Source organism: Poecile atricapillus, chromosome 2, assembly GCF_030490865.1.
Source record: "Poecile atricapillus isolate bPoeAtr1 chromosome 2, bPoeAtr1.hap1, whole genome shotgun sequence".
Taxonomy (NCBI): Eukaryota; Metazoa; Chordata; class Aves; order Passeriformes; family Paridae; genus Poecile; species Poecile atricapillus.
The window spans coordinates 154351123-154378924 of record NC_081250.1 but is presented as its reverse complement, the minus strand read 5'-3'; the positions used below and the strand labels follow the sequence as shown (position 1 = coordinate 154378924).

The 27802-nt window shown below is 57.7% G+C and overlaps 1 protein-coding gene across 4 annotated transcripts; it reads right to left on the bottom strand.

The window, feature by feature from the left end:
* Positions 1 to 1130: 1130 nt before the first annotated feature.
* Positions 1131 to 27011, bottom strand: PUF60 (poly(U) binding splicing factor 60). Of its 4 annotated transcripts, none has more exons than XM_058832344.1 (11): positions 26912 to 27011; positions 16892 to 16987; positions 15529 to 15618; positions 14542 to 14592; positions 10302 to 10463; positions 9122 to 9214; positions 7907 to 8120; positions 7304 to 7494; positions 4731 to 4866; positions 3918 to 4153; positions 1131 to 2155 (listed from the first exon to the last, which is right to left on the bottom strand). In XM_058832344.1, the coding sequence occupies exons 2-11, from the start codon at positions 16967 to 16969 to the stop codon at positions 1856 to 1858; spliced, it is 1551 nt and encodes a 516-aa protein (XP_058688327.1). In that variant the 5' UTR covers positions 16970 to 16987; positions 26912 to 27011; the 3' UTR covers positions 1131 to 1855. The 4 variants fall into 4 exon arrangements, with proteins under 4 accessions (XP_058688327.1, XP_058688326.1, XP_058688329.1 ...); XM_058832343.1 differs by lacking the exon at positions 26912 to 27011 and adding an exon at positions 24326 to 24507 and having other exon boundaries at positions 1144 to 2155; XM_058832345.1 differs by lacking the exons at positions 14542 to 14592; positions 26912 to 27011 and adding an exon at positions 24326 to 24503 and having other exon boundaries at positions 1154 to 2155.
* Positions 27012 to 27802: the final 791 nt, after the last annotated feature.

Sequence of the window (27802 nt, the reverse complement as noted above, 5' to 3'; positions counted from 1 at the left end):
GCATCCCCAAACCCCTGCATCCCCAAACCCCTTCATCCCCAAATCCCTGCATCTCCAAATCCCAACTGCTGCAGGCACAGCCTCACCAAACCCCTGCATCCCCAAACCCCTGCATCCCCAAATCCCTTCATCCCCAAACCCCTGCATCCCCAAATCCCAGCTGCTGCAGGCACAGCCTCACCAAATCCCTGCATCCCCAAATCCCTGCATCCCCAAATCTCAGCTCCCCTAGACCCCCAGCACCCCAATGTCCCCAAATCCCAGCTGCTGCAGGCACAGCCTCACCAAATCCCCGCATCCCCAGATCCCTGCATCCCCAAATCCCTTCATCCCCAAATCCCTGCATCCCCAAATCCCTGCATCCCCAAATCCCTGCATCCCCAAATCCCTTCATCTCCAAATTCCCTTGCATCCCCAAATCCCAGCTGCTGCAGGCACAGCCTCACCAAATCCCCGCATCCCCAGATCCCTGCATCCCCAAATCCCTTCATCCCCAAATCCCTGTATCCCCAAATCCCTGCGTCCCCAAATCCCAGCTGCTGCAGGCACAGCCTCACCAAATCCCTGTATCCCCAAATCCCTTCATCTCCAAATTCCCTTGCATCCCCAAATCCCAGCTGCTGCAGGCACAGCCTCACCAAATCCCTGCATCCCCAAATCCCTGCATCCCCAAATCCCAGCTGCTGCAGGCACAGCATCCTGGCATCCAAATTCCCTTGCATCCCCAAATCCCAGCTGCCACAGCCCCCCAGGATCCCAGCTGCAGAAACTCAGTCTCCTGGCTCTGCTCCAGGTTGATCCATTCCAGCCCTGGGTGAGCTTCCCAGGCTCTGCTGCAGGACATCCCCAAGCTTGGCAGCAACCCCCACCAGAGGGAGACTCGGCTCAGAATTCCCTGCTGCAGTTTCTTTTGAGATCATTCTGTCGATTTTGTGTTTTTAAGTAAAAGGATTTCCTCCACACTTCTGCTGGATCCCAGTTCTGTGGAATTCCGGAGCACAGGCTCAGCTTGGTTCCTCTGACCAGTGCTCCCTCCCAGCACCCCCAGTTCCTCCCTCTGCCAGGAGAGGAGCCCCCAGGGGTGACCCCCCCGATCCCAAAGTGTCCCCTTGGCTCCATCCCAACCCCTTGGGTCCCATCCTGGAGGGAAACTGCTGCTCCTGCCCCAAAGCTGGCACCGGGTCCTGACCCGAGTGTGGCTGCAGGGAGCTCGGGGCTGGGCAGGGCACCCCCAGCACCTCTTCAGGCCCAGCCCCGCTCCCCGGGGTGCCAGCCTTGGCCAAGGAGGTGGCAGCCCTGTCACACACACACACAAGTGACACCAGCTTTCTTTGTGTTTTTATCTCAACTCCCCAGACACCAGATCCCTGTCCCCGCCCTGGAATGTCCTGGAATGTCCTTTACACACAGCTACAAAAATCCTGGGAGAGAGGGGGCAGGGCTGGACCCTGGAGTAGAACTTGGCCAATTCCTTGGAACAAAGTTGGGCTGATTCCTTGGAGTGTGGATGAGCACTGGGATCACAGCTGGGCTGATTCCCAGGATCCAAGCTTGGCCAAGTCCTGGGATCAGAGTTGGGCCCATTCCCCAGATCCAAGCCCTGGGATCAGAGCTGGGCCCATTCCCCAGATCCAAGCTCTGGGATCAGAGTTGGGCCCATTCCCCAGATCCAAGCCCTGGGATCAGGGCTGGGCCCATTCCCCAGATCCAAGCTCTGGGATCAGAGTTGGGCCCATTCCCCAGATCCAAGCTCTGGGATCAGAGTTGGGCCCATTCCCCAGATCCAAGCCCAGCCAAGCCCTGGGATGAGGGCTGGGCCCATTCCCCAGATCCAAGCCCAGCCATGGGATGCAGTTCATGCCGAGAGGTCGCTGTTGTCAAACCTCTCCTGGTCGTAGACCTCGGCCACCACCTTCCTGCCCGCGAACCAGCGCCCGTTGAGCGCCTGGATGGCCTTGTGAGTCTCTGAGGCCATGGAGAACTCCACAAAGATCTTGACGATGATCTCGGCATCCTCCTCCTCCCCCTGCTTCTCCTGGTAGATGATGACCCTGTTGACAGCCCCGAACTTCCCGCACTCTTCCGTCACTTCTCCCTCCAGGTCGTCGTCGATGTCCTTGGGATCCACCATGTTCCGCAGCACCATCACCGTGGACTGCAGGGGAAGGGATGGGGGAATTAACGCCTGGGGACACGCAGGGGACACACCTGAGCACCCCAATGGCTCCATGGGACTGACAGCTCAGCTTCTCAGGGTAATTACTGACTTTCCAGGTCTGTTTGCTGCTGGCTGTGAGGGATTCCCTGGATCAGAATTCCCCTGGCTTGGGAATGCTGTCTGCCATCCCCTGGGCTTTCCTGGGATACACCTTGGAAGCACAACGAGCCTTGGGCACCACTCTCATTTTCCCTGTGCTGCTGCCATCCAGGTAATGTTTGGCTTTTCCTCAGCAGTCCCTCAATTCCATCACAATTATCTTTACTTTCCTTTCCTCCCCTCCCAGTAAAGCTGAAGGCTTCCCCAGGTGTTCTGGGTGCTCCCAGCAGGACACACAGGTAGGTCACACACCTGCACCCAGCCCTTCTGTGACAGAGATCTCAGATCAGAAGGGACAGCTGGAAGTCACCTGGCCTGAGCTCCAGGGCCATGTCCAGGTGGCCTTGGGTACTTTAAGGATAGAAACTCCACCACCCCTCTGGGCAGGCTGTTCCTGCACCTGGCCCTGGCACACCTGGGGCATTCCAGGCTCTGCCCCATCCCATTCCAGGCTCCATGTGAACACGTGTCCTGTGGCTGTTCCTCACAGCCCAAATCAAGGGCACTTGGAAGCTCAGAATTCCAAACTGACTGGGATGGAGCATTTTATTAAAAAAGACAAGTTTTGGTTTTTTTGGGTTTTAAATATTTTTGAACCTCAAATAAACTATTTAGCTCTGCTAAGCTTCTCCTGAGCCAGGCTCTCCCACAGATTGAATCTTTGTGACAGAGGTTGTGGCTGCTGGGACAGAAGCTCAAAGGTGTGTTTAACTTCAGGCACCCTTGGAGAGTGGAGGGAACTCCTCATTCCTTAGGGAATGCTGCCAGCATGGTCCCTGTTAGCAAATGGGGAAGAAATATTGCAGATTCCCTGTCAAAGCTCAGGAAATCTGTCAGGAAACTCCATCAAAGGAACAAACTGGACATGCCCAGGCAAGATTATGAAGTCCCCTCCAACAGGCCCCACAAAAATCCATTAATCCATTGCTCTGTTTAATGTTCTTTTTCTGTCCCTCATTCTTCTCCTCCTCATTGCAATCCCATGATTTGGATTATGTAGAGAAACACCTCAGGGTTTCACAGAATTAATTCAGGTGGGAGAAGACCTCTAAGACCATTGAGTCCAACCTGTGACCAATGCCCACCTTATCACCCAGACTGGGGGCTCCTCTGGCATTCTGGAAGGACTCACCCCACTATGGAATGTTGTGGAGAAAAGGTAAACTTGGTATTGGGACAGATTGGCCTGAACTGTGCCAGTCCCACCTTTGCAGCCCAAAGGCCACCAGGGTTTGATTTAGTGACACCAGGGACAGAGTTCAGTCAGAGACACCTCACCAGGGCCTGCTCTGAGTCCTCCAAGGGACCCAGGCAAGATCATGGAATCCCAGGATGGTTTGGGATGGAGGGACTAAAAGCCCATCCAGTTCCATCCCCTGCCATGGGCAGGGACACCTCCCACTATCCCAGGCTGCTCCAAACCCTGTCCAGCCTTGGACACTTCCAGGGATGGAGCAGCCACAGCTCCTCTGGGCACCCTGACAGGGAACCAGCCCTGCCCTGTGGCACTGGGAGGCCACTGAAGAGCAGGGCCAGGAGCTCAGAGGTGCTGTGGGAGTTCCTGCAGAGCCATTTGGACACATGTGTGGCTTGGCCTCACCTCCTGCTTGCGGAGCAGCTTCTGCATCACCATGTGCCGGGCGCTGCTGCCGGAAATGCTCATGTGCTCCTGCTCGCTCAGCATCTCCGGCCGCTCCGACTCCTGGAACACCTCCTCCTCCTCCTTCTCCTTCTTCACCTCCACCAGCCCCAGGGCTGGGGGACTGGCCAGGATGGGATTCACGACCCCCACCTGCGGGATGGTGACCGGGATGGGCGGCCGGGCAGGGGTCACACCTGGGAGAGCAGAGGGACAGAGGATGGTCAGTGACACCCAGTGCTGATTATCCAGCTTTTCCCCATGCCAGGAGTTCCTGCTGGGAACCCATGGCCTGTCCCATCTATTGGACAGCAAAATTAATCCATCAACATCCAAGTTCTTGCCCAGGCAGGGCCAGCAGCAGGAATCCTGCTCCAAGTGGACCCAGGCAGAGAGTCCTGTGGAAAAGGGACGTGGATAACGAGAGGCAGAGCACACACAGGTGACAGGAGCAAGGGGACCCACAGAGCTGACAAGGGAAGAGCACACATGGGTGACAGGAGGAGGGGACAGACATGCAGGTGACAGGAAGAGAAGCACACAGGTAACAAGAGCACGTGACAGAAGGAAGAGGACACACAGGTGCCAGGAGGAGGGGACACAGGTGCCAGGAGGGGACACAGGTGCCAGCAGGAGGGGACACAGGTGCCAGCAGGAGGGGACACAGGTGCCAGCAGGAGGGGACACAGGTGCCAGGAGGAGGGGACACAGGTGCCAGGAGGACACACAGGAGCCAGCAGGAGGGGACACAGGTGCCAGGAGGAGGGGACCCACCTGTGATGACACCGGGGGCCTGTGCAGCCATCACGGCCTGGGGCAGAGCCCCCAGGGGCTGGGCCAAGGTCAGGGCAGGGGACACAAGCCCTGGTGTCGCCAGTGTGCCCAGCACTGCGGCTCCTGCCACGGCTTCCTGCGGGACACACGGAAAACCCTGGGTTACCCCTGCTCCAGGGACTCTTCCTGCAGAGCATCCAGCCAGGCTCAGCTGTCCCACACCTGGGAAATCCCAGATACTCCCATTCCCAGCAGCTCCCAGTGCTGCTGGGGAAAGTCAAGGTGTCACCCAGCCCAGCAGGGAAACAACAACTGAAGCACCCTGGAAGACAAACCTCCTGGAACTCAAATCCCAGTAAACACCCTGACTCCAGATCCCAGAATTCCAGTAACATTCGGGAGCAACATCCAGCTGAACAATGAGCACTCCCATGCCATGGAAATACTGAAAACAATGTGCCTAAAACACACCCTGGGATCCCAACGTTTTTGGTTGTTGTTGCTCTCCAGGCAACACTGTAGTCCTGATTTAATTGCTCACATCCTTCTCCTCCTTGTATTCTCAGGGCTCCTGTAATCCTGTAATCCTTGATGTGGCAGAGCAGAAGATCCTCAGGTTTTGTCTCTCCCACATGTTCCTGGAGCTGTGACAAAGCTGCTGCCATATCTCAACTCTCCTCTACATAAATGCCCAAACTCTGGGATCCAACCCATCCCATCATCTGCTCCCAGAGCCCACAAGGCCACTCCTGTTGCCACTGGAGATGAAGCTCCTAATGAAGGGCAATGGGGAAGTGTTGGAACAAAACCACAGGAATTTCTGGCTACACTGGTCACCAGCTGCCCCCACTTCTCACTGAGATGGCTGAAAAACTTCTCCCAATGCTTTTGATTCTTTCACTTCCTTGCAAGTCTGACTTTTCCTACCTCTGGTGGACAGGGGTGACCCTTACTCCTCTGTCTTTAGTGCCACTCTCCTCACAGGAACAGATCCTGCAGTTTCTTGACAAAACAGCAGGATTTATCCATGTCTGTATCACATCTCTACCATTCACTTCAGCACAGTCCATATTCCTCCCCAAAGTGATTCTGATCCAAGTAATTCCAGCCATGGCTCAACTTCCTCCCTCCCTTGACTGCAGAGGTTTCCAGACCTGTGGAATCTTTCCTGGGGACCTGTGAATTCCACATGAGGGGCAGCTTCTCCCACTGCTGCCTCCACCTTTGATTCAGGGAAACATTCCCCAAAAAGCCTTCCAGAGCCTCATCTCTGCTGCAGCAGCACCAGGGGCTGCACTGGCCAGCAAGTCCTACCCAAGAAAACCCTAAAACACAACAGTGCTGGAATTTTCTTTCTTCATGTGCTACAGTGCCATGGGGGGATCCTGCTGCCCAAGGCAGGGATGGGGGCACAGCCATGGGAATCTGGGCCCAATGGTCCCACCCAGGAGATCCTGGTACTTCAGGAAAACTAAACCAGAGAACTCAAGGTCTGTATCAATATGCATCACTGCCCTTCCCTGTTTCCCACAGCCTAAAGTCATTCCAGGCCTGTTCCACCCTGCTACAGGTGGGAGCTTCAACCAGAGTGCTGCTCACACAATTGCTCCTGCCCTCATCCCTCTCCCCACTTCCATGCCCTTCCCTGCTTTCTTTCAGCCTCTCCTGCAACCATTTTCCCCTCATTGCTGGTTTGATTTCCAGACTAGGAATTCTCTCCACCCTTCCCCACCAGTTCTTGAAATAAAACTCTCATCAGCTGTGCCAGATCATTCCAGAATCTGGTGTCTCAGATTCCCCAGGTGCCAGGGACAAGCTTCCATGTGTGAAATCCTGGGACAGAGTATGAACTGGAATCATGGAATCCTGGAATGGTTTGGGTGGGAAGGGACCTTAAAGCTCACCCAATCCCACCCCTACCATGGGCACAGACACCCTGCACTATCCCAGGCTGCTCCAAGCCCCACCCAACCTGGCCTTGGAAACTTCCAGGGATGGGGCAGCCACAGCTTCTCTGGGCAACCCGTGCAGTGCTCTGAGCTGTCCCTGTGTCTCACCTGAGCTGTGCCCAGAGCTGTCCCTGTTCCATCCACGTGTCTCACCTGTGCAGTGCTCTGAGCTGTCCCTGTGCCCCCCTGAGCTGTGCCCAGAGCCATTCCTGTGCCCCCCAGAGCCATCCCTGTGCCCCCCTGAGCTGTCCCTGTGCCCAGAGCTGTCCCTGTGCCCCCCTGAGGTGTCCCTGTGCCCCCCTGAGGTGTCCCTGTGCCCCCCTGAGCTGTCCCTGTGCCCCCCTGAGCTGTCCCTGTGCCCCCCTGAGCTGTCCCTGTGCCCAGAGCTGTCCCTGTGCCCCCTGAGCTGTCCCTGTGCCACCCAGAGCTGTCCCTGTGCCACCCAGAGCTGTCCCTGTGCCCCCCTGAGCTGTCCCTGTGCCCCCCTGAGCTGTCCCTGTGCCCAGAGCTGTCCCTGTGCCCCCTGAGCTGTCCCTGTGCCCCCTGAGCTGTCCCTGTGCCCCCCTGAGCCATTCCTGTGCCCAGAGCTGCCCCTGTGCCCCCTGAGCCATTCCTGTGTCTCACCTGAGCCGTGATCTTGGCGGTGGCGGCAGCAGCAGCGACAGCAGCTGCAGGTGGGAGCCCCCCAGGTGTGGCCGGGGTCAGGAGTGGCATTGGGGGTGTCACAGCCTTGCCCACCCGCAGGTACTGCCCCCCCAGGTCAAAGAGGTTCATGGAGGAGACGGCGTCCTGGGAGGACTGCGCCTTCTCGTACTCTGCAGGAAGAGATCATTCACAAATCAGCTCTTTGTTGTTCAGTCATGGAATTATGGAACGGTTTGGCTGGGAATGCACCTTAAAGACCACCCAGCTCCACCCCCTGCCCCCTTCCACGGGCAGGGCCACCTTCCAGTAGCCCAGGTTTCTCCAAGCCTGTTCCACCTGGCTTTGGACACTGCCAAGGATGGGGCAGCCAGAGCTGCTCTGGCCAGTCGCTGCCAGGGCTCACCCCCCTCACAGCCACCATCAATTTTATTTCTAAATCCAGCCCTGACCTGCTCCAAAGGTTTTCCTACCACTTCAGGAAATTCCCTCGCTAGGGTGGAAAAGCCAGCCCCAAAGCCACCCCCAGGAGCAGAGGACACTCCCACCCTGCCCTGCCCCAGCCCCAGCCCCAGCTGGCTGTACCAATGAAGCCGTAGCCTTTGTGCTTCCCTGTCGTGGGGTCCCTGGCCAGGGTGCAGGATTTGATCTTCCCAAAGGCTTCGAAGACGCTCTTGATGTCATCGTCCGACAGGTCCTGGTGCACGGAGGCCACGTAGATGCGGTTGAAGGCCCGAGCCTCCTCTGCCAGCTGGTCAATGATGGGCTGAGCCTGCCCAATGTTACTGGGCCTCCCCACCTGCAGGGATAGGGATGGGAATGGAGTTGGGAAGGGCCTGGAGTAGTGGGAGTTGAGGGCTGAGGGAGCTGGGAAAGGGGCTCAGCCTGGAGGAGGCTCTGGGGGCCCCTCTGGCTCTGCACAGCTCCCTGGCAGGAGGGGACAGCCGGGGAGGCCGGGCTCTGCTCCCAAAGACCAAGAGACAAGAGGAAACGGCCTTGAGCTGTGCCAGGGGAGGTTCAGGCTGGACATCAGGAGGAATTTCATCAAGGAAAGGGTGGTCAGGCCTTGGAAGGGGCTGCCCAAGGGGGTGCTGGAGTTCCCATCTCTGGAGATGTCCAAGGAATGTGGCACTCGGTGCTCTGGGCTGGGTGACAAGGTGGGGATGGGTCACAGACTGGACTCTGATGAGCTGGGAGGAGTTTCCCATGTGAACAGTTCCATTCTGTGGTATGGATGGTCCATGGAGCAGGGCAGCACCTGGTCCCTCCCTGCCTGTGCAAACCACAGCTCACACCAGAGGGAACAGGAACAGCCTGCACTGCTGGGCTCTGCTCCCTCCTCCCTGGACCCCTCCCATTTACCTTCCCTGACCTGCCAAACACCAACTTACAGGGACTGAGGATTCTGTAAGCAAATCACAGCTGATCCCTTTCCTTCAGGGGCTCCTAAACCCCCTGGGCCATGGCACTCTGCACACACTCAAAGCGTGTCAGAGGCACCACAGAAGATATAAACAATCACCTTTGCTTTTTCCTCAAGAGAATTCCATGTGTGGGTGGGAAAACCTGAGCTGAGTCCCTGGAGCCAATTTCAGGTGGGATTCGCAGCCCAGGGGTTTCTCCTCGGAGAGGAGGGGCCCAGAGCCACCGTGTGCTCCATGCTGGACATCAAGGTCCATCAGGGAACAGTCTTTAGGTTCCTTCCCCCATCACAGTGCTGTGGGGAGCATTTCCAGGCATGAAACTGTTATTCACAGGAAAAAAGCAGGAATTTTCAGAGCAGGCACGTTACTTACTCACCTTAATGTTCCTTCCCCCCAGCATGACAGAATTCATCTGCTCCAGGGCCAGCTGGGCGGCTTCAGGAACCTCGTATTCCACAAAGGCAAAGCCCTGGGATGGCAGGAGACACCTGTCAGGCACTCCAGCTGTGCCAATCTAATGCAGCCAAGGTTTCCCATGGATCCTCAAATGCCTACAGGTGGAACTGATTCCCAACACACTGATTCCTGCTCCTGGCCCAAGAAGATTCCTTCGAGAAGCATTTTATTATGGCAGAAAATGGCTTGCAGAGGTTCCCCCCAAGGGCATCTCATTCTGGAGCCTCTGGGCCTGCAGCAAAACCCCACCTAACTAAGAGTTGCTACCTTGTCAGCATTTCCAGCAGAGCTTCAGGCTGGACATCAGCAGGAATTTCTTAATGGAAAGGGTGGTCAGGCATTGGAAGGGGCTGCCCAGGGAGGTGCAGAGTCCCCATCCCTGGAGATGTCCAAGGAATGACTGGATGTGGCACTCAGTGCTCTGGGCACTCTTTTCCAACCTCAAGGATTCCCATTCCATGCACTTCACCCCATACACCCTGGCTCCCATCACAGAATCCTGCCCTAAGCAGATCAGGGAGCTGCAAACATTCACCCCCAGTGCTAAAAGGAGCCTGTTCTTCATAGGGATAGAGGTCCTTTCCTCTCATGGCTGCATCTGGGAAGCCCTGAAGAGAGGAGGATGTTCCTTGAGGGTTGGGAATTATAGAATCACAGGAAAGTTTGGGTTGTAGGGACCTTAGAGCCCATCCAGTTTCACACCTTCCACTAGATCAGGTTGCTCCAAGCCCCATCCAGCCTGAGCTTGGACACTTACAGGGATGGGACAGCCACAGATTCTCTGTGCAGCCTGTGCCAGGGCTTCCCCACCCTCACAGGGAAGGACTCCTTCCCAATATCTCACCCAGAATCCTGCAAAGCTGGTTATTTAGTGTTTAGGACACACGGCTGAAAGGAATGTCCTTGCAGAAGACCCCAAAATGCTTCATCACTGGGCAATCAGCACCGCCCCCAAAGAATTCCATCCCTTCCCAAGACAGCTCTTTGCCAGACACAGCCAATCCCACAAGGGTTTGGGTGGGAGAGGACCTGAAAGCTCATCCAGTTCCACCCCGTGCCACGGGCAGGGAACCCCCAGCGGGCTGGCGGTCCCATCCCACCTTGTGCTTCATGGTGACCGAGTCCCAGGACATGTCGATGCTCTTGATGGGCCCGAAGGGGGCGAAGGCCTGGCGGATGGTGTCCTCCCCCAGCTCGTAGTAGATGGAGCCCACGTAGACCCGGCACATGATGGCGAGTGCCCGCTGCCTCTGAGCCGCCATCTGTAGCGAGACAAGGACTGGCTGGTCAGTGCCGGGCTGGCCGTGGCCACCGGGGCCTCCTCCCCCTCCTGCTTCCCTCCCGGGAGCCACCCCCGGCGGCAGCTCTGGCACAGCCTGGATCAGAAGGATTTCCCTGCTCGCTGCACAGGGCGCTGGAGCGGATCCATCCGCCTCACTCCCGGATAAAGTCCGGCTCGTCCCGGGGCAGACGCCTCTCGGCCCCTCCGGCCGGGTCTCCCCCAGCCTGATCTCATCTCCAGCCACACCTGCAGGAGGAGGGAATCCCTTCGCTCTAGGGCAGCTTCCCCCTCCAGGCAGCAAAGGGCTCAGCTCTGGGCACTGGGAGAATCCCTCCCGCTCCCCCCAACAGCAGAGATCCATCGGCACTCCCGCCCCCGCCCCGTCCTCCCGGCAGCAAAGGGTCTGGACCTGGGAACCTCCCCCCGCTCCCTCTGGCACCAGAGCCTCCCCCCTCCCCGGCAGTCCGAGATCCAGTACTGGGCACCACTTCCACAGCTCAACAGCAAAGCCAAACACTTCCATGGCCCAGTGGGACTCCTGAGAAGCGTGTGGTGCCAGTACTCATCCCTGCCTGGCGGCACTGGCTGTACTGGTGCAGCCCCAACACACGGCTGCTGCACTGAGGGCTTCTGCTACTGCATCCTAAGTCTGCCTGGAAACCTGTTTTCAAGACAAATCCAACCATTCCTTACAGGAGGGATCCCAAAAGCAGAGCACAGTGTGTCCTTCGTGTCTGTCACCCCCAGAGCAGCTCTAGAGCTGCTGAGGGACGTGGCCACCCCACGGGGCTCTGGAGGAGTCACTGCCTGCATGTGAGGGGATGGCTTTGGGGCAGGTGGGACACACCTGGGGCAGGAAGAGGCTGGTGCAGAGCACGTGAAGCAGCAGCAGCAGCAGCAGGTGATGCCTCTGGCCCTGCCCAGCACCACAGCAGGGAGCTCTGAACACCCCCTTCCCTCCCCAGCACCCCCAGGACAGAGGGGCTGCAACCAGGACCTTCAGGAGATGACTTTTGGGGTGCTATAATGAGGAGTTCTGCCATGCCTGGGGACCCCTGGGGCAGAGGGAAAGCACTCAGGGCCTTCTCAAGGCTGATTTTTGCCCTACTGAGCACAGGAACTCTTCCTGGGGGTGCTGCAGCCCAAAAGGAGGGAGAGCTCATCTGTGACAGGCACAGCAGCATGGGCGCAGCCTGTACCCGAGGGACTCCTGCTCCCTCCTGCACCTGTCCAGGACTGCCACTGGCCACAGGAGGAGACAACCTGGGAGGGTTTAAATCCTGCCATTCCATACAGGACACTGCGAACAGGGACAGCTCTCACCCCAGACTCTACCCCTGAGGTGACATCCAGCCCCAACTGCTGCTCCTGTGGTGACATTAAACCCCATCTGCTGCCCCTGTGGTGACATTAAACCCCATCTGCTGCTCCTGTGGTGACATTAAACCCCATCTGCTGCTCCTGTGGTGACATTAAACCCCATCTGCTGCTCCTGTGGTGACATTAAACCCCATCTGCTGCTCCTGTGGTGACATCCAGCCCCAACTGCTGCCCCTGTGGTGACATTAAACCCCATCTGCTGCTCCTGTGGTGACATTAAACCCCATCTGCTGCCCCTGTGGTGACATTAAACCCCATCTGCTGCTCCTGTGGTGACATTAAACCCCAACTGCTGCCCCTGTGGTGACATCCAGCCCCAACTGCTGCTCCTGTGGTGACATCCAGCCCCAACTGCTGCTCCTGTGGTGACATCCAGCTTGCCCCTTGCCTGGCTCAAGGATTTCCCGGCACGGCTGGGCCATGGCTCTCTTTACTCTGCAGGCTGTGACCAGCAGGACTATGGCACGTACACATGCAGGACTGTGGCTGGGTGGTCTCCCAGGTGCTCCAGCACATTCCCAGCTTTGGTGCAGGAAATCCCCTCAGTCTGAAGCAAATCAGGGGTCAGAACCACCACCAGCGTCACCCTGGGTGTCCCAGGGAGGCACCTCTCCCGAGGAGCCTCTGCAGGAGGAAATCCCCACCTTGCCCTGCCACAGGACTCTAAAGGAGAGGTGGGGGAGTGAGGAGGACTCGGGACTTCCAGACAGCAGAAGAATTCCTTCCTGGAAAGGGTGGTAAGGCACTGGAAGAGGCTGCCCAGGGAGGTGTGGAGTCCCCATCCCTGGAGGTGTCCATGGCACTCAGTGCTCTGGACTGGTGATCGTGTGGGGATCAGGCACAGGCTGGACTCGATGACCTTGGAGGTCTTTTGCAGCCTTGATGACCCTGGGATTTTAGAGCTGCAGAAGGCAGAGCTGAGATGGGCCGTGCTGACTCTGGGTGTCTGTGGGTCACCAACAGGAGCATCCAGGTGGGGGATGTGTCCTGGGCACCTGAGCTCAGCACAGGTCAGCATCAGGGCCTCCTGCCTGGACATCTCACTGCTCTCAGCAGCCCCCAGGCTGATTTCGCTGTCCCCTGTGCCTCTTTCTCCTCCTGTCACATGGAAAAGCACCTGAAGCCTCAGCCAGGCAGCAGCCCCCCACCTGCAGCTGTGCAATGCTGCTCTAAAGGGATCTGGCAGGTGATTTAAGGACAGGCCAAAAACCCACCTTGGGGTGCTCTTGTAATCAAAGCAGGTGATGCACAACCCCCACCACGAGCATCAATAATAACCAGGGGATGGTGAAGGGAGGTGGGAATTTTATACTGTGACGCCTGGAGGGAGGACTGAGCCCATGGGAAGCTGTAACTCGAGCCCTGAGACCCGAGAGCTCAGGCTGTGCTGCCTCCACAAAGGAACCAGGGAACCTTGGCAACAGGAAAAGTGCTGGATGGGGGCTGTTTGCACATTCTGAATGGGCTCTGGGGTGAAGCATCTGCCAAGAATGGGATGTCCTGACTGCTCTGAACTGTACCAGGCTCCTGCTCCTGGGCTGGGTCTGCCTGTGACTCCTGAGGGAGGAATGGCTGAGGAAAAGGGGTCACAGCCTGGTGCCCTGGGGGTCATAAGCCATTAAAACGTTCCTGTGCCACCAACTCAGCTGTGCCCAGCTAGGGAGAATGAGCCAAAACCAATTTAGGCCAAATTGCTGGAGTTGCACTGTCAGGCAGCAGCTCCAGGGATGGGGGAGTTCCTGGGCATGAGGGCTCCAACACCATCTCTGCCAAATGCACACCAGGATGGCTGCTCTGTTCCATTCCAAGCTTACCCCTGCCCCAGAACACCCACTCTGGCTCCCCACTGACACATCATCCACTGTCAGAGAAGGGAGACCGGGGATTTCACTTCAGTGCCCTTCTTCTTGGAGTTCAAACCTCCATCTGTGTTTTACACCAGGCACAAATCTCACACTCCAGCAAGATGGAGAGGTATTTGCAAATGTGCACACGAATTTACAAATGAACCTTTGGGTGCAGAGAGAAGTCACTGGACACTTTGTCCAGTACATCTAGGAAAAAGGAGAGGATGGATCATGCCAGGTCATTCAGCCCTTTGTGGCCTCTGATTAGAACAGGCACAAAGGGTCTCACAAGTTCTCTGATCAGTCCTGCGGTTCTGTCCCTTCCATCCTGCTCCTGCTGCACTTGGAACGTGCCATACTGCCCTGGTCTGGACCGTGCACAGTAAAGAGAGTCTGAGCCTGGGCTACACCATGTTCTGCCAACCTCCGGCACCCCGGCCCTCCCCAGCACCGGCCGGCTCTGGCTGCTGGGAGGTCGTTCCACAAGAAATCGCCCCTTGGTGAGTTACCTTGGCCGTTAGTTTTAGGTCGGGACCTCAGAACTGTAGCATCCCTAGAAATGCAGCTCCCACAATTTCACGGGTGTGTTCAGAACTGGTGGAAATCTAAAGCTGTCTTTGCCCCCGAGTGGCAGTGTCCCCGCAGACTGCACAGCCTGGGGTCTTCTCGGGGCAGTGACACCTCGCTCTGCTCCTGGGCGTGTCCAGTACAGGTGGGGATGTGGGAGGGCTGTGCTGGGCGCGGACAAGAGCATTGGCACCACTACGAACGTCCCCACGCTAGGCCCTGACTAAGACAAGTGCCCCAGAAGAAGTGAATATGTCTATTGACCGATTGTAAAGGTGAGAGAGGATCTCCAAAGCCCATTGTCACTGCTGCCATCTGAAAGACAGTAAAGACAGAGTTCAGTCTGTTGGAGCTGAGCATACTACGGCTGTTTGTACAAACTCAAGCAGAGCGGCGGCACAGGGGCACCTGCGGAGAGGCCTCTCCTTCCTCGGCCCTCACTGCCTGGTCCCCAGGGCTGTCCGGCGCCAGGACCCTGCCGAGTCCGGTCCCACCAGGCCAGGGTGGGGTTGTGCTGCTGCCGCTGCCTTGGGAAGCAGGGTGGGATCCCAGGGGGGACTCAAGGCAATAGTAACCTCTGCAACCACTGTCGTTGATTCACCCCCAGCATTTAAAAGGAGCCCCTCATCTAGAGCAGACCCTCAGAACCAGGCACAGCCCCCAACGGCCTCAGCTGCCGGGCAGGGAGAGCACATCCACAGGGATTCCTCAGGCAAAGCCCTTGCTTTGGGCTTCCTGACTCGGAGTAAATGCAGTGAGACGTGTTCCAGAAACCTCTGAAGGAGAGGAGGTGAAACCCCAGTTAAGGGTTCTCCCAGTATGGGCATTCCAGTACAAGCAGGAACAGCCAACAGAACTTCTCCAAAATTGAGAGCACCTGGGTGCAGGGGAGGGAAATGGGGCAGCACCAGGACATGGGGACACAGGGACCCTCCCTCAGGCAGAGGAGATGGTGACAGGACACTGTTCCCAGGATCCCTTCTGCCTTCACCACCTTAAACATGGCTCAGAAGCAAAACCCACGGCAAAGTCTTTGGCTTCTTGTATCTCAAGAAGGGACATCCAACAGGACGGGAATTTTTAACCATTTCCTCTTGGAACAAAAGAGATCTGCAGGCAATTTGTGAGGTCAGTCAGGGTGCCTAGGTGAGCTGCAGGCTCAGGGCTGTGCTCTGGTTCCGAGGGCCCTGAGAACTCCACCGTGTCGGGGGGAGCACGAGGCAGAGGGAGCGGCTCGGAGGGGGGTCTCACCTGGAGGTTGGTGAGCTGCTGCTGCTGGTGGGCGATGGTTTGTTTCACCAGCACGCTCTTGATGCTCTGCTCCATCGCGTACTTCTTGGCCTGCAAGGAAAACAGGGGCTGTAGGGGCAGGACAATACAACGGGGCAGGGGACGATGCCTGGCTCTGCACCACAGCTCCCAGAACCTTCTGGCCTCCATCTCTAAAGCACCACAGCACTGCCCACAGCTCCCCGGCACCTGGAGGCCCTGGGACACAGCAGGATGTCATGAGGGGCAGCGCGGGGAAGCAGCAGCATGCACCGGGAGCTCGGCATCCCCTTCTTCCGCCCTCACATCCCACCACAGCCCCTTACCTGCAGGGCCCAGGGCGGGGCACGGCCTCCTTCAGTCCTCTCCTCTCAGAGAGCGTCTGCACAGACAGGTGCTACAGGAGGGAAGGGGCTCCACCTTCCCATGGCCACCCCTGGGCTGGGCTCTCCCCTCTCAGAGATCCTGCTCTGGATCTGCTCCCCAAACACACCAGCTCTTCCCTAGCTCTGCTCCCTAAATGCCCCAGTTCACCTCAGGCTCTGCCTGCACACACGAGGCTCCTCTGGGGTTTCTCTGTCCTCTCCAAACCTGGCAAAGCCAGAGATTTCAGCGGTGCTGGCACAGAGGCTCTGTGCCAAGGCAAACCTCATCCCCACGCTCCCTGGGACACTCAGCCAGCCCTGGTCTCCATGGCTGTGCTTGGCAGCTGCCAGGGAATGGGGGAATCTAACCCAGGGAATTGGGGTGTGTGCTTCCAAAACCTGGAAATGGACAAGGGGGTTTGCATCCCTCGGCTCCAGAGAAGCCAGAGGGAACGAGGCTGGGAGCCAAGCACCACACACAGGGGGACAGCTGTGACAGCACAGGCACAGCCACATGGAGCCTCCTGAGGACAGAGCTCTCTATCCCTGTCATCCCGAGGACAGGGATACTCTGGGATGTGTTCTGGTGTGGGCAGTGACAGGCCAGCTGGAGCAGACCCCAATTTCAGTCCTTGTGGAGCAGTGGCTGCTCCTCAGTGACTTTCTGGCACCCACAGCCTAGCTCAGAATTCCCATTTGACTCAGGATGCCATTTTTCTGAACTAATTTACTTTTTAAATTAAACCCGCTCTCACCCACCCCAACAGCAATTCCCCATCATGCTCCCAAAAGTGTTCATGAACTCTAAACCAAACCAAGTCATTCCTGGGCCTGTATGTGACTGTGGGACCCTCCAGCATGGCTGTGATCCCAGAAATCCAGTGGGGAGTTCCCTTTGGCCCCACCAGGGACAGAGGCCCATTAAGAACACAAACAACACCACCCCCCAAAAATAGCAAATTCCCAGCAGTTTTACTCACTTTCTGGAGAGCTTCCTGCTGCTCTGGGGTGAGAGGGGGCAGCCCCAGCTTTGCTGCCGTGCTTTGCCCATTTTCCATCTTAATGGACTCTGTACCCTAAGGAAACAGAAAATGCTCAGGGGAAACTGTTCTCACGGGAGTGACCCGTTTCTTCCTTCCCAGGAAACCAAAGCACTTCATGTCAGAACGTGACAGTTGCCTAAAAACCCTTCCCAAACCCAGCTGTATGTCAGAAAAACCAGTCCATATCCCCACAATTCCCTGCAGCAAGAGCCATCCCAGCAATTGTTGAAACCAAGGGATGTGCTGGACAGAGTTCTCCAACCACACTTTCTGTGAACAATCAGATAATCCCCAATCCTTGCTCACATCATCTCCATTCCCATAAAAGATCCACTGTTCAATGTCCCCATCAATGTTCTCCTCCCACTTCTCCCTCCAAGCTCTGTTGACTTAGCTTTCTCAAGTTCTCATTTTAAAACCTCCTCTGAAACTTTCACAAATCACAGAATGCCCTGGAGGGACCTTAAAGCTCACACAGTCCCACCCCCTGCTATTGGCAGAGACACCTTCCATAACCCCAGGCTGCTCCAGGCCCTGTCCAGTCTGGCCTGAAACACTTCCAGGGATGAGGCAACCACAGCTTCTCTGGGCAACCTGTGCCAGGGTCTCACCACCCTCTTAGGGAAGGATTCCTTCCCAGTATCCCATCTAACCCTGCCCTGTGGCAGTGGGAAGCCATTCCCCTTGTCCTGTCACTCCAAGCCCTTGTCTGAAGTCCCACTCCAGCTCTCTGGAACTATGATTCCAGCACAGCAATCCCACTGCTGGACCATGGATTGTCTGCTGGGACTGGGACTCCAGCACAGCAATCCCACTGCTGGGACCATGGATTGTCTGCTGGGACTGGGACTCCAGCACAGCAATCCCACTGCTGGGACCATGGATTGTCTGCTGGGACTGGGACTCCAGCACAGTGATCCCACTGCTGGGACTGGGACTGACTCCAGCACAGTGATCCCACTGCTCCAACCATGGATCCCACTGCTGGGACTGGGACTGGGACTCCAGCATGGTGATCCCACTGCTGGGACTGGGACTGACTCCAGCACAGTGATCCCACTGCTGGGACTGGGACTCCAGCACAGCAATCCCACTGCTGGACCATGGATTGTCTGCTGGGACTGGGATTCCAGCAAGGTGATCCCACTGCTGGGACTGGGACTGACTCCAGCACAGTGATCCCACTGCTGGGACTGGGACTCCAGCACAGCAATCCCACTGCTGGGACCATGACTGACTCAAACATGGTGATCCCACTGCTGGGACTGGGACTGACTCCAGCACAGTGATCCCACTGCTGGGACCATGACTGACTCAAACATGGTGATCCCACTGCTGGGACTGGGACTCCAGCATGGTGATCCCACTGCTGGGACTGGGACTCCAGCACGGTGATCCCACTGCTGGGACCATGACTGACTCAAACATGGTGATCCCACTGCTGGGACTGGGACTCCAGCACGGTGATCCCACTGCTGGGACCACGAGTGATCCCAGGAATTCAGCACCCCAGGGATGGCACTGCCGGGACTGTGATTCCAGCCCAGCAATCCCAGCTCAGCCCCCAGCAGCAGGATGTGACCCAGCCTTTGGTGTTCCTGTGGGTTCTGGTAGCACCATCCATCAAAACACAGCTGGTTCCTTCTCTCAACTCCACATTTCCCATCAACCACCCAAAAGCAGGGACAAACCCCAGCCTGTGCTCCTGGGCACGCGTTGGGCGGGACACGCTCCTGTGGGAAGTCTTTGCTCCGAGTAAAAGCAGCATGGAAAAACCTCTGTTGAGAGCAGGGACCAAGACTTGAAGCTTTTTCTTTACCAAAAGCAAAGCTTCTCCTGGATTGTCACAGAATCGTGGAATGGTTTGGGTTGGAGGGACTTTAAATCTCATCCCATTCCACCCCCTGCCACGGGCAGGACACCTTCCACTATCCCAGATTGCTCTGATCCATCCAGCCTGGCCACAGACACTTCCAGGGATGGGGCAGCAGCTTCCCTTCCCACCCCAACCATTCCAGGATTCTAGGATCCTCAACAATCTGACTCTTATTTGACAGCAAGAATAAGACTCCTGGTTTTGAGCTGTCTCCAGTTCCCTGTGGGGGTTGTGAGCATTTTCCAGGATCGGTGAACATGGAGCAGACAGAACAAAGCCTCCCAACACCAAAGCCCGTTCTCCAGGTGTGTGGACAGAATCCAGAGCTGCAGTTGTTTCCCTGCTCCCTTCAGAAGTCCATGGCTGGACTGGAACACAAGGAACAGAAGGATGAGGGGAACAGCAGGGCACCAACAGGAGCTGACACAGGAGCAGAGGAGGCTGGAGCTGCAAACTGGCAAACTCCAGTGCACAAAGCCGTGACTGCACAGGCCACAGCCAGGCTGAAAACCAGATCAGCAAAGCCACATGGAATCAGGGAATTGGTGAGACTGGAAAAACCCTCACAGGCCACCGAGTCCAACTGTCCCCAGCACTGCCAGGGCCAGTAGTGACCATGTCCCCAAATGTCATCTCCACACAATCCAGAAATGCTGATCTGTTTATAAAAGAAGGCTCCCTCATCTCCAGGACTCATTTTGATTGTGGAACATCCAATAAATGAATTTTAAAAATCCTTCTTGTCCTTTCCCACCTGGCTGAAGCCCTGTTTGTCACCAGCTGTCCCTTGCCACATCTCTGCCATTGGACACTCAGGCCCAGAGCTCTCCCCAGCCAATTTCAAAGTCCACAAACCCTTTTCCCAGTGCTGCTCCCATCTCCTCCAGCTTAAAAAACTCAATTATTCCAATTTAGGAGCTCTGAGATGTGGGAGGAGAAGAACAAAGTGCAGGGCTGCTCACTGTAACTATTCAAAACAAAAAAGTCAGGAGCCCAATCTGTTGTGATGGTTCCAACCCCAGCCCATTGCACGGCTGAGCTGAATATAATTTACATATATGAGCACATTAGCAGGCACAGCTTCCAAAAACTGCTCTGGAACATCCCAGCTCCAGCACAGAGAGCAAAGCTGAGACTGAAAGGACCCAGCAGTGCCCAGGAGCACCCAGGCACGGCTGGCTCCAGGCTCTCTGCCACCACACATCCCTCTGGGAAGTACCTACAGATCCAGGGGTGATCTTTGCTGACCACTGAATGACTCCAACAACAATTCCTGAGGTTTCCTCACCATGGAACATTCCCCAGGGAACATCAGCACCCTGTCACTCTGGAATCCCTGGAAAGCAGCACACTGTGCAAACCCACCCCAGGCTCCACCCTCAGAGAGCCCAGACTGCTGCTTTCCTCTTTCCAGGCACCTCAGGATAACCCTGGTCCCAGGAACAGGCTCAGCTCAGTTCCCTGGCGCCAGACAACAGCACCTGGCGCTTTGTGCTCCGGTTCCCTGCCTGAAACCTTATTCCCACATCCCATAAAAGCCAGAGGGAAGCGAGGAAAGTGGGAGAAAAACTCGAGAAAAGCTGGTGGAGGAAGCAGAACAGGAGCTTCTCTGGAACAAAATAAATGGGAACCAGATTCCTGCTGCTATTCCAGCATCTGAGCGTGGCTGGGCCCTTTGAGGGGGTTTGGATGCCAAGATTTCAGAAACATTCCTGGAAATTTGTTCCAGGGCTGAGAACTCTGAAGTATAAAGTCACAAAAAGGACAGAATCCCATTTACTTGGGAACCACAAGCAGCAAATCACACGGAGATCCAGGGAGACAGAAGTGCAAAAAGGAAGGAAGAAGCACATGGCCAGGGCATTTGCTCCATCCCTGCTCCTCCTCCTTGGCAGGGTGAACAGGAACTCAGCAGAGAGGCTGGAACAGCATCCCCTGAGAGCCCAGCAGGGGCAACAGCCTGAGCAGCACAGAATCCCAGAATCCCAGAGGATGGAGATGCCAAGGTCACAGAGTCCAATCTGTGACTGATCCCCACCTCAGCACCTCATCAAAGCACTGAGTGCCACGTCCACTCATTCCCTGGACACCTCCAAGGACAGGGACTTCAAACCTCAAGCAGCAGCCCCTTCCAATGGCCTGACCACCCTTTCCAGAAAGAAATTCCCATACAACAGCTGAGTGTCCAGGGAGGGCCCTTCCTGCTGGATACAACCACACTGCAGTGTTTGTCCCTATTTTCCATCTAAGCTCTTGAGGATTCCACTGGAACTCTGGAAGCCCCTGGGGGCACAGTAACCTCTAGTACTCAATGGCTTCAGCAACTCCTTCCCCACACCCCATGGAATGCTCCTTCCCAACTGGCAACAGCAGTGCTGGCTGTTACTGCTGCCACATGCAGAATCCAGAGCATGGGGCACATCCAAAGCTTCTCCACTACTTCCCAGATATGTTCCCAGAGACTGGCAGCAAGCAAAACCTCCCAAAATGGGCCCTTTCTGCAGCACTTTGTGAGCAAACAGCTCCCACAGCTGCAGATGTGGCCAGTGATGCAGAACCATGGAACAGTTTGGGTGGGAAGGGGCTTTAGAGCTCATCCAGTCCCACCCCTCCATGGGCAGGACACCTTCCCCTACCCCAGGCTGCTCCAAGCTCCGCTCAGCCTGGTCTTGAATGCTCCCAAGAACAGGGCAGAGGGTGGAACTGGATGAGATTTAAGACTGCTGCCATTCCAAAGCAGGCTTTGATTCCATGATTCCATGACTGACCCTTTCAGGCTCCCAAATGACTTTTGCCAAACTGCACAGCTCAGCCAAGGGAAAGGAACTGTGGCTGATCCAGCTGCTGTCACTGAAGTCCCCAGTGGAGACCACACCCAACCCAGCTGGGATTCAGGAATGCAGGAGGAAGTCAGGCACCAGCAGAGGAGTTGATGTGAGGGCATGAGGGCTGATGGTGACAGGGAATGCTCCAAAATGCCCCTACAGAGGTTTTACTCTTCCAAATGGCACTGGTGAGGTGCCCAGAACATTGTGCTCATTCCCAGGGGTGCAGGGAGCCTGAAGACTGCCAGGAGTCAGGAAGAGAGCACAGGATGTGAGATGTGGATGTGGGAAGGTCCCAGCCCGAGAAATGGGGGGAACACTGAACTGGGAGCACAATCAAGCACTGACACAGTGCCACCCAACGTCCCAGACTGCAGAGATTGCTTTAGCAAGGCACCCACGCCTGGATCAGCCTCAACAGGCGATCCCACAGCCACAACTAACAGCAAGGTACCACCCAGAGGATCCCTGAGAATCCCATGCACATCCCCTGGCCCTGCTCTGTCTCACAGCACAGCTGTCCCAGGATGATCTGGTGCAAACATCACAGTGGCTGTTCTCCAAATCCTCTGGCTCAGAAGGAAGGAGGGAACAGAGTGGACTTCCACAGGTCCTCCCCAGCCTCCTGGGGAAATTCATCAGCTGCTGGATGGGAAAATGGAGCCCAGAAACACCAGAGCTGGTTTTTACATCTGAAAGGCAGCCACACACCTGCCTTTGGGTGGTTCCCATTGCTCCTGGCATCATGGAATCACAGAGCTTGGAAAACACCTTCGATATCACCAGCTCCACCCTCCGACCTGTCCCCAGAGCCCCGAGTGTCACAGCCAGGCCTTCCTCAAACACCTCCAGGGATGGCAACTCCAAACGCCCCTGGGCAGCCCCTGCCAAGCCCTGAGCACCCTTTGCTCAAAGGAATTCCTCCTGAAATCCAACCTGACCCTCTCCTGGCACAGCTTGAGCCGTTTCCTCTTGTCCTACCACCCTGTGAGGGTGTCCAGAGACATTCCCCACACCTGGGGATCCCTGTGCAGGTGTGTCCACAGCCATTCCCCAAACCTGGGGATCCCTGTGCAGGTGTGTCCAAGGGATCCCCCACCTGGGGATCCCTGTGCAGGTGTGTCCAGACATTCCCCACACCTGGGGATCCCTGGGCAGGTGTGTCCAGGGACATTCCCCAAACCTGGGGATCCCTGTGCAGGTGTGTCCAGACATTCCCCACACCTGGGGATCCCTGGGCAGGAGTGTCCAGGGACATTCCCCACACCTGGGGATCCCTGTGCAGGTGTGTCCAGGGACATTCCCCACACCTGGGGATCCCTGTGCAGGTGTGTCCAGACATTCCCCACACCTGGGGATCCCTGTGCAGGTGTGTCCACAGAGATCCCACACCTGGGGATCCCTGTGCAGGTGTGTCCAAGGGATCCCTGTGCAGGTGTGTCCAGGGACATTCCCCAAACCTGGGGATCCCTGTGCAGGTGTGTCCAAGGGATCCCTGGGCAGGTGTGTCCAAGGGATCCCTGGGCAGGTGTGTCCAAGGGATCCCTGGGCAGGTGTGTCCAAGGGATCCCTGGGCAGGAGTGTCCAGAGACATTCCCCACACCTGGGGATCCCTGGGCAGGTGTGTCCAAGGGATCCCTGGGCAGGTGTGTCCAGCCATTCTCCACACCTGGGAGTGTGTCCACAGAACAAATGGGAATTCTTAGGCCAGCTGTTTACTTCCCATCCCCTCTGGAACCACAGGTACCCTCAGAAAGCAAGATCTGCCCCCTCCTTTCCCAGCATTAGCCTGGGAAACTTTCTGATGGATTAAGGAAAGGTGAGGCAGGAAACAAAGCCAGAGTTATTTTTATTTACTCTGAAATGGGAGGACCAACACCTGCAAATTCACAAAAGGAACTCCAGGGTACTCGATTCCTTCTGGGACCAGCAGCAGCTCTTTAGAGCTGAGCTGCTCTGGAACCAGAGCTGTTCCTCAGAGAAATCCCACACTTCCCATGAAAACAACGACGGGGAAACAGGAAACAAACCCAGCAATAAATTCCTGCAGTGCCGGTGTGACTGCAGCTCCAGCCCAGAATCCCATGAGATGTGGGGGTTCACGAGAGGAGCCCACGAGTCCCCGGGCTATTCCCGATTTCCATCTCACACAATTCCCAGCGAGCCAAGAACGCCCCATCCCCTGCTCTGCTCACGCCTCAGGAAAACCAGCAGCCCGGGAATTCCCTGTTCGCTCTCACCCGCAGCCAGGAAAGCTCTAAAATCGTCCCAGAGCCCACAAAGGACTCCCATAAACGCAATGCAGGCGCCTTTAGGAACGGGAGCGCAGCAAGGAGCTTTTAAACCAAGGATTTGGAAACGCCGGCCCAAGAACAGCGGCCTGTGCGGCCCCTGGCAGCGGAACGGGCGGGAGCTGAGGCCCGGCGGGCTCGGAGCTCAGGACCGAGCGGGGGGAGAGCGATTCCTTCCCCACAGGGAGGAGGCCGGGACGGGAGCCCAGGAACGGAGGAGAACCGGCGGGAAGCGGCGCCGTCCCCTCAGAGCCGCCACCCCACCCCGCGGGCCCGGGCGGACCCCCTTGGCGGCAGCCGCTGTCTCCCGCCCCGCGAGGAGCCGGCCCGGCCCGGTCCCGCCGGCCCGGCCCGGTCCCGCCGCCCATCGCCCCCTCACCAGCGCCATCGTCGTTGTCGCCGCCATCTTGTCCTTCCCGTCTGCAGCACGCGGCTCTCGCGAGAGCTCCGCGGCGCGCGCGCGGGAAACAGGGGGCGGGAGGCCCTCACGGGAAAAAGTATCGCGAGAGCTCGGGGGGTGTCATGTGACCCGAGCGCTTGCCAAGATGGCGCCGCCCAGGTGCTGTCAGTGCCGGGGGGGTGCGGTGTGGTGTGAGCCCGGGAACGGGGGAGAACGGGGGAGAACGGGGGAGAACGGGGCGGAACGGGGGGGAACGGGAGGGAACGGGGCGGAACGGGGGGGAACGGGGCTCCGGCTCGGCTGCTGCGACCCTCAGCGCCCCGGGGTTGGTGCTGGGCCGGCAATGCCCGGCGCCTCGGGAAGGTCCAAAGTACCGGTACCATGGGCACGTCTCTAGCTAAGAAAACGAGCTCAAACCGGCTAAAATGCGTGAAACCGCGGAAAAACGAGCTCAAACGGAATAAAACGTGCTAAATACGACTGGTGCCGCGTGATCCTTGGCCACAGGCGGGGGGAAGAGCCGCGGAAAGGCCGTGGGCAGCGGGAGGTGCTGGAAATGTCACGGGAGGGGGAGCGGGCCCGGCTGCTGGGAACCGCAGGGAAATGTCCCTGTCCCTGTCCCCACTCTGCTGTCCCTGTCCCTGTCCCCACTCTGCTGTCCCTGTCCCCATTCCCCTGTCCCTGTCTGTCCCCGTGTCCCTGTCCCTTCTCTCGCTGTCCCTGTCCCCATTCCCCTGTCCCCATTCCCCTGTCCCTGTCCCCGTGTCCCTGTCCCTTCTCTCGCTGTCCCTGTCCCCTTTCTGCTGTCCCTGTCCCCACTCCTCTGTCCCTGTCCCTGTCCCCATTCCCCTGTCCCCGTGTCCCTGTCCCCTTTCCGCTGTCCCTGTCCCCACTCCCCTGTCCCCACTCCCCTGTCCCCACTCTGCTGTCCCTGTCCCCACTCCTCTGTCCCTGTCCCTTCTCTCCCTGTCCCTGTCCCTTCTCTCGCTGTCCCTGTCCCCTTTCCCCTGTCCCTTTCCCCTGTCCCTGTCCCTGTCCCCATTCCCCTGTCCCCTTTCCCCTGTCCCTGTCCCTTCTCTCTTTTCCCTTCCAGGGGCTCTGCTCCCTCGTGTCCAAATTCCAGCGCGGAGCCAAGGCCACACCCCGGCAGCTCCAGGGAACGGAGCCGGGCTGGGAGAGCTGGGAACGTTCAACTGGACATGGAAACATCCCTGGGGCACCTCACATCCCCTCCCAGGGCTGAAACGGGCTCCAGGAGAGCTGGGAACGTTCATTGGAAATGGAAACATCCCTGGGGCACCTCACATCCCCTCCCAGGGCTGAAACGGGCTCCAGGAGAGCTGGGAACGTTCAACTGGACATGGAAACATCCCAGGGGCACCGCAGAGCCCCTCCCAGGGCCAAAACGGGCTCCAGGAGAGCTGGGAACGCTCAACTGGACATGGAAACATCCCTGGGGCACCTCACATCCCCTCCCAGGGCTGAAACGGGCTCCAGGAGAGCTGGGAACGTTCATTGGAAATGGAAACATCCCTGGGGCACCTCACATCCCCTCCCAGGGTGTAAACGGGCTCCAGGAGAGCTGGGAACGTTCATTGGAAATGGAAACATCCCTGGGGCACCTCACATCCCCTCCCAGGGCTGAAACGGGCTCCAGGAGAGCTGGGAACGCTCAACTGGACATGAAAACATCCCTGGGGCACCTCAGATCCTCTCCCAGGGTGTAAACGGGCTCCAGGAGAGCTGGGAATGCTCAACTGGACATGGAAACATCCCTGGGGCACCGCAGAGCCCCTCCCAGGGCTGAAACGGGCTCCAGGAGAGCTGGGAACGTTCATTGGAAATTGAAACATCCCAGGGGTGCCTCAGAGCCCCTCCCAGGGCTGAAACGGGCTCCAGGAGAGCTGGGAATGTTCAACTGGACATGGAAACATCCCTGGGGTGCCTCACATCCCCTCCCAGGGTGTAAACGGGCTCCAGGAGAGCTGGGAACGTTCATTGGAAATGGAAACATCCCTGGGGCACCTCAGATCCCCTCCCAGGACCTAAACGGGCTCCAGGAGAGCTGGAGAGGGACAGAACACGGGGAATGGCTGCCAGAGGACAGGGATAAATGGGATATTGGCAGGAAACCCTTCCCTGGCAGGGAGGGGAGGCTGCCCAGAGCAGCTGGGGCTGCCCCTGGATCCCTGGAAATGATCCAGACAGGGTTTGGAGCAGCCTGGTCCCGGGAAAGGCGTCCCTGCCGTGGCCCTGGCAGATGTTGGAGGTCCCTCCCCACCCAGCCCTGTGCTGGGGATGGAAGGGCAGCTCTGGAATGTCCCCAGATGTCCCCAATTGTCCCTCCCCAGGGGTGGGCTCTGCCCCAGGGAGCAGCAGGACACGGCTGGGGCAGAACAGACACCAGGATCTTCAATTCCCACCATGGAACATTCCCAGGAGTCAGGAAAAGCTCCAAGGATCCACAAAGATCCACAAAGATCCACAAAGATCCACAAGGCTCTGCATTCACAGAGCCCCCAGGTTTCATGAAGGATTTGGGGAGTTTGGGCCCCTGGTGCTCACCAAGGGCAGGGAATTGCAGGGTCAGAGCAGCTGAGGGAGATCCTGTAAAATCCATGGATTTGTGGGAGTGCCAGGGAGGGGCTGGGACGTGCTGGGATGTCTGGGGCAGGTGTGCTCTGCAGGGATTGGGAATCTGCAGCTCTGAGGCGTCCCCTGAATCCCTCCTTGCACCGGAGTGAGGAATCACGAGCAGTTTGTGCAGAGCCCTGCAGCGGGACCGGCTGCTTTATTGATGTGTCAGCTTGGGACATTGGCACTGCAGGGGATGCAGCAGCACTGCTGGGGACGCAGCAGCACTGCAGGGGATGCAGCAGCACTGCAGGGGATGCAGCAGCACTGCTGGGGACGCAGCAGCACTGCAGGGGATGCAGCAGCACTGCAGGGGATGCAGCAGCACTGCAGGTGATGCTGCACAGGCTGGGGACGCAGCAGCACTGCAGGGGATGCAGCAGCACTGCAGGGGATGCAGCAGCACTACAGGGGATGCAGCAGCACTGCTGGGGATGCTGCACAGGCTGGGGACGCAGCAGCACTGCAGGGGACGCAGCAGCACTGCTGGGGATGCTGCACAGGCTGGGGACGCAGCAGCACTGCTGGGGATGCAGCAGCACTGCTGGGGATGCAGCAGCACTGCTGGGGATGCAGCAGCACTGCAGGGGATGCAGCAGCACTGCTGGGGATGCTGCACAGGCTGGGGATGCAGCACTGCTGGGGATGCAGCCTGAGCCAGGAATGCAGCCTGGGCCAGGAATGCAGCCCCAGCTGGCTGATGTGGATAAAATCCCGCTGGGATGCAGAGGGAGCGATGCCACGAGGCACGAGCAGGGCAGGGCAGGGCAGGTGGTGACACACAGAGCTCCAGCAGGGACTGGAACATCAGCACGAAGCAGG

What these genes read in the sequence shown, in the direction of transcription:
- PUF60 (XM_058832343.1), bottom strand. Translation starts at nt 24,352, where the DNA reads ATGGCGGCGACAACGACGATGGCGCTG. An exon ending in CGACAACGACGATGGCGCTG is followed by an intron (nt 16,988 to 24,325) that starts GTGAGGGGGCGA and finishes CTGTTTCCTTAG; the next exon opens with GGTACAGAGTCCATTAAGAT. An exon ending in AGCTGCTCCGCAAGCAGGAG is followed by an intron (nt 2,156 to 3,917) that starts GTGAGGCCAAGC and finishes CTTCCCCTGCAG; the next exon opens with TCCACGGTGATGGTGCTGCG.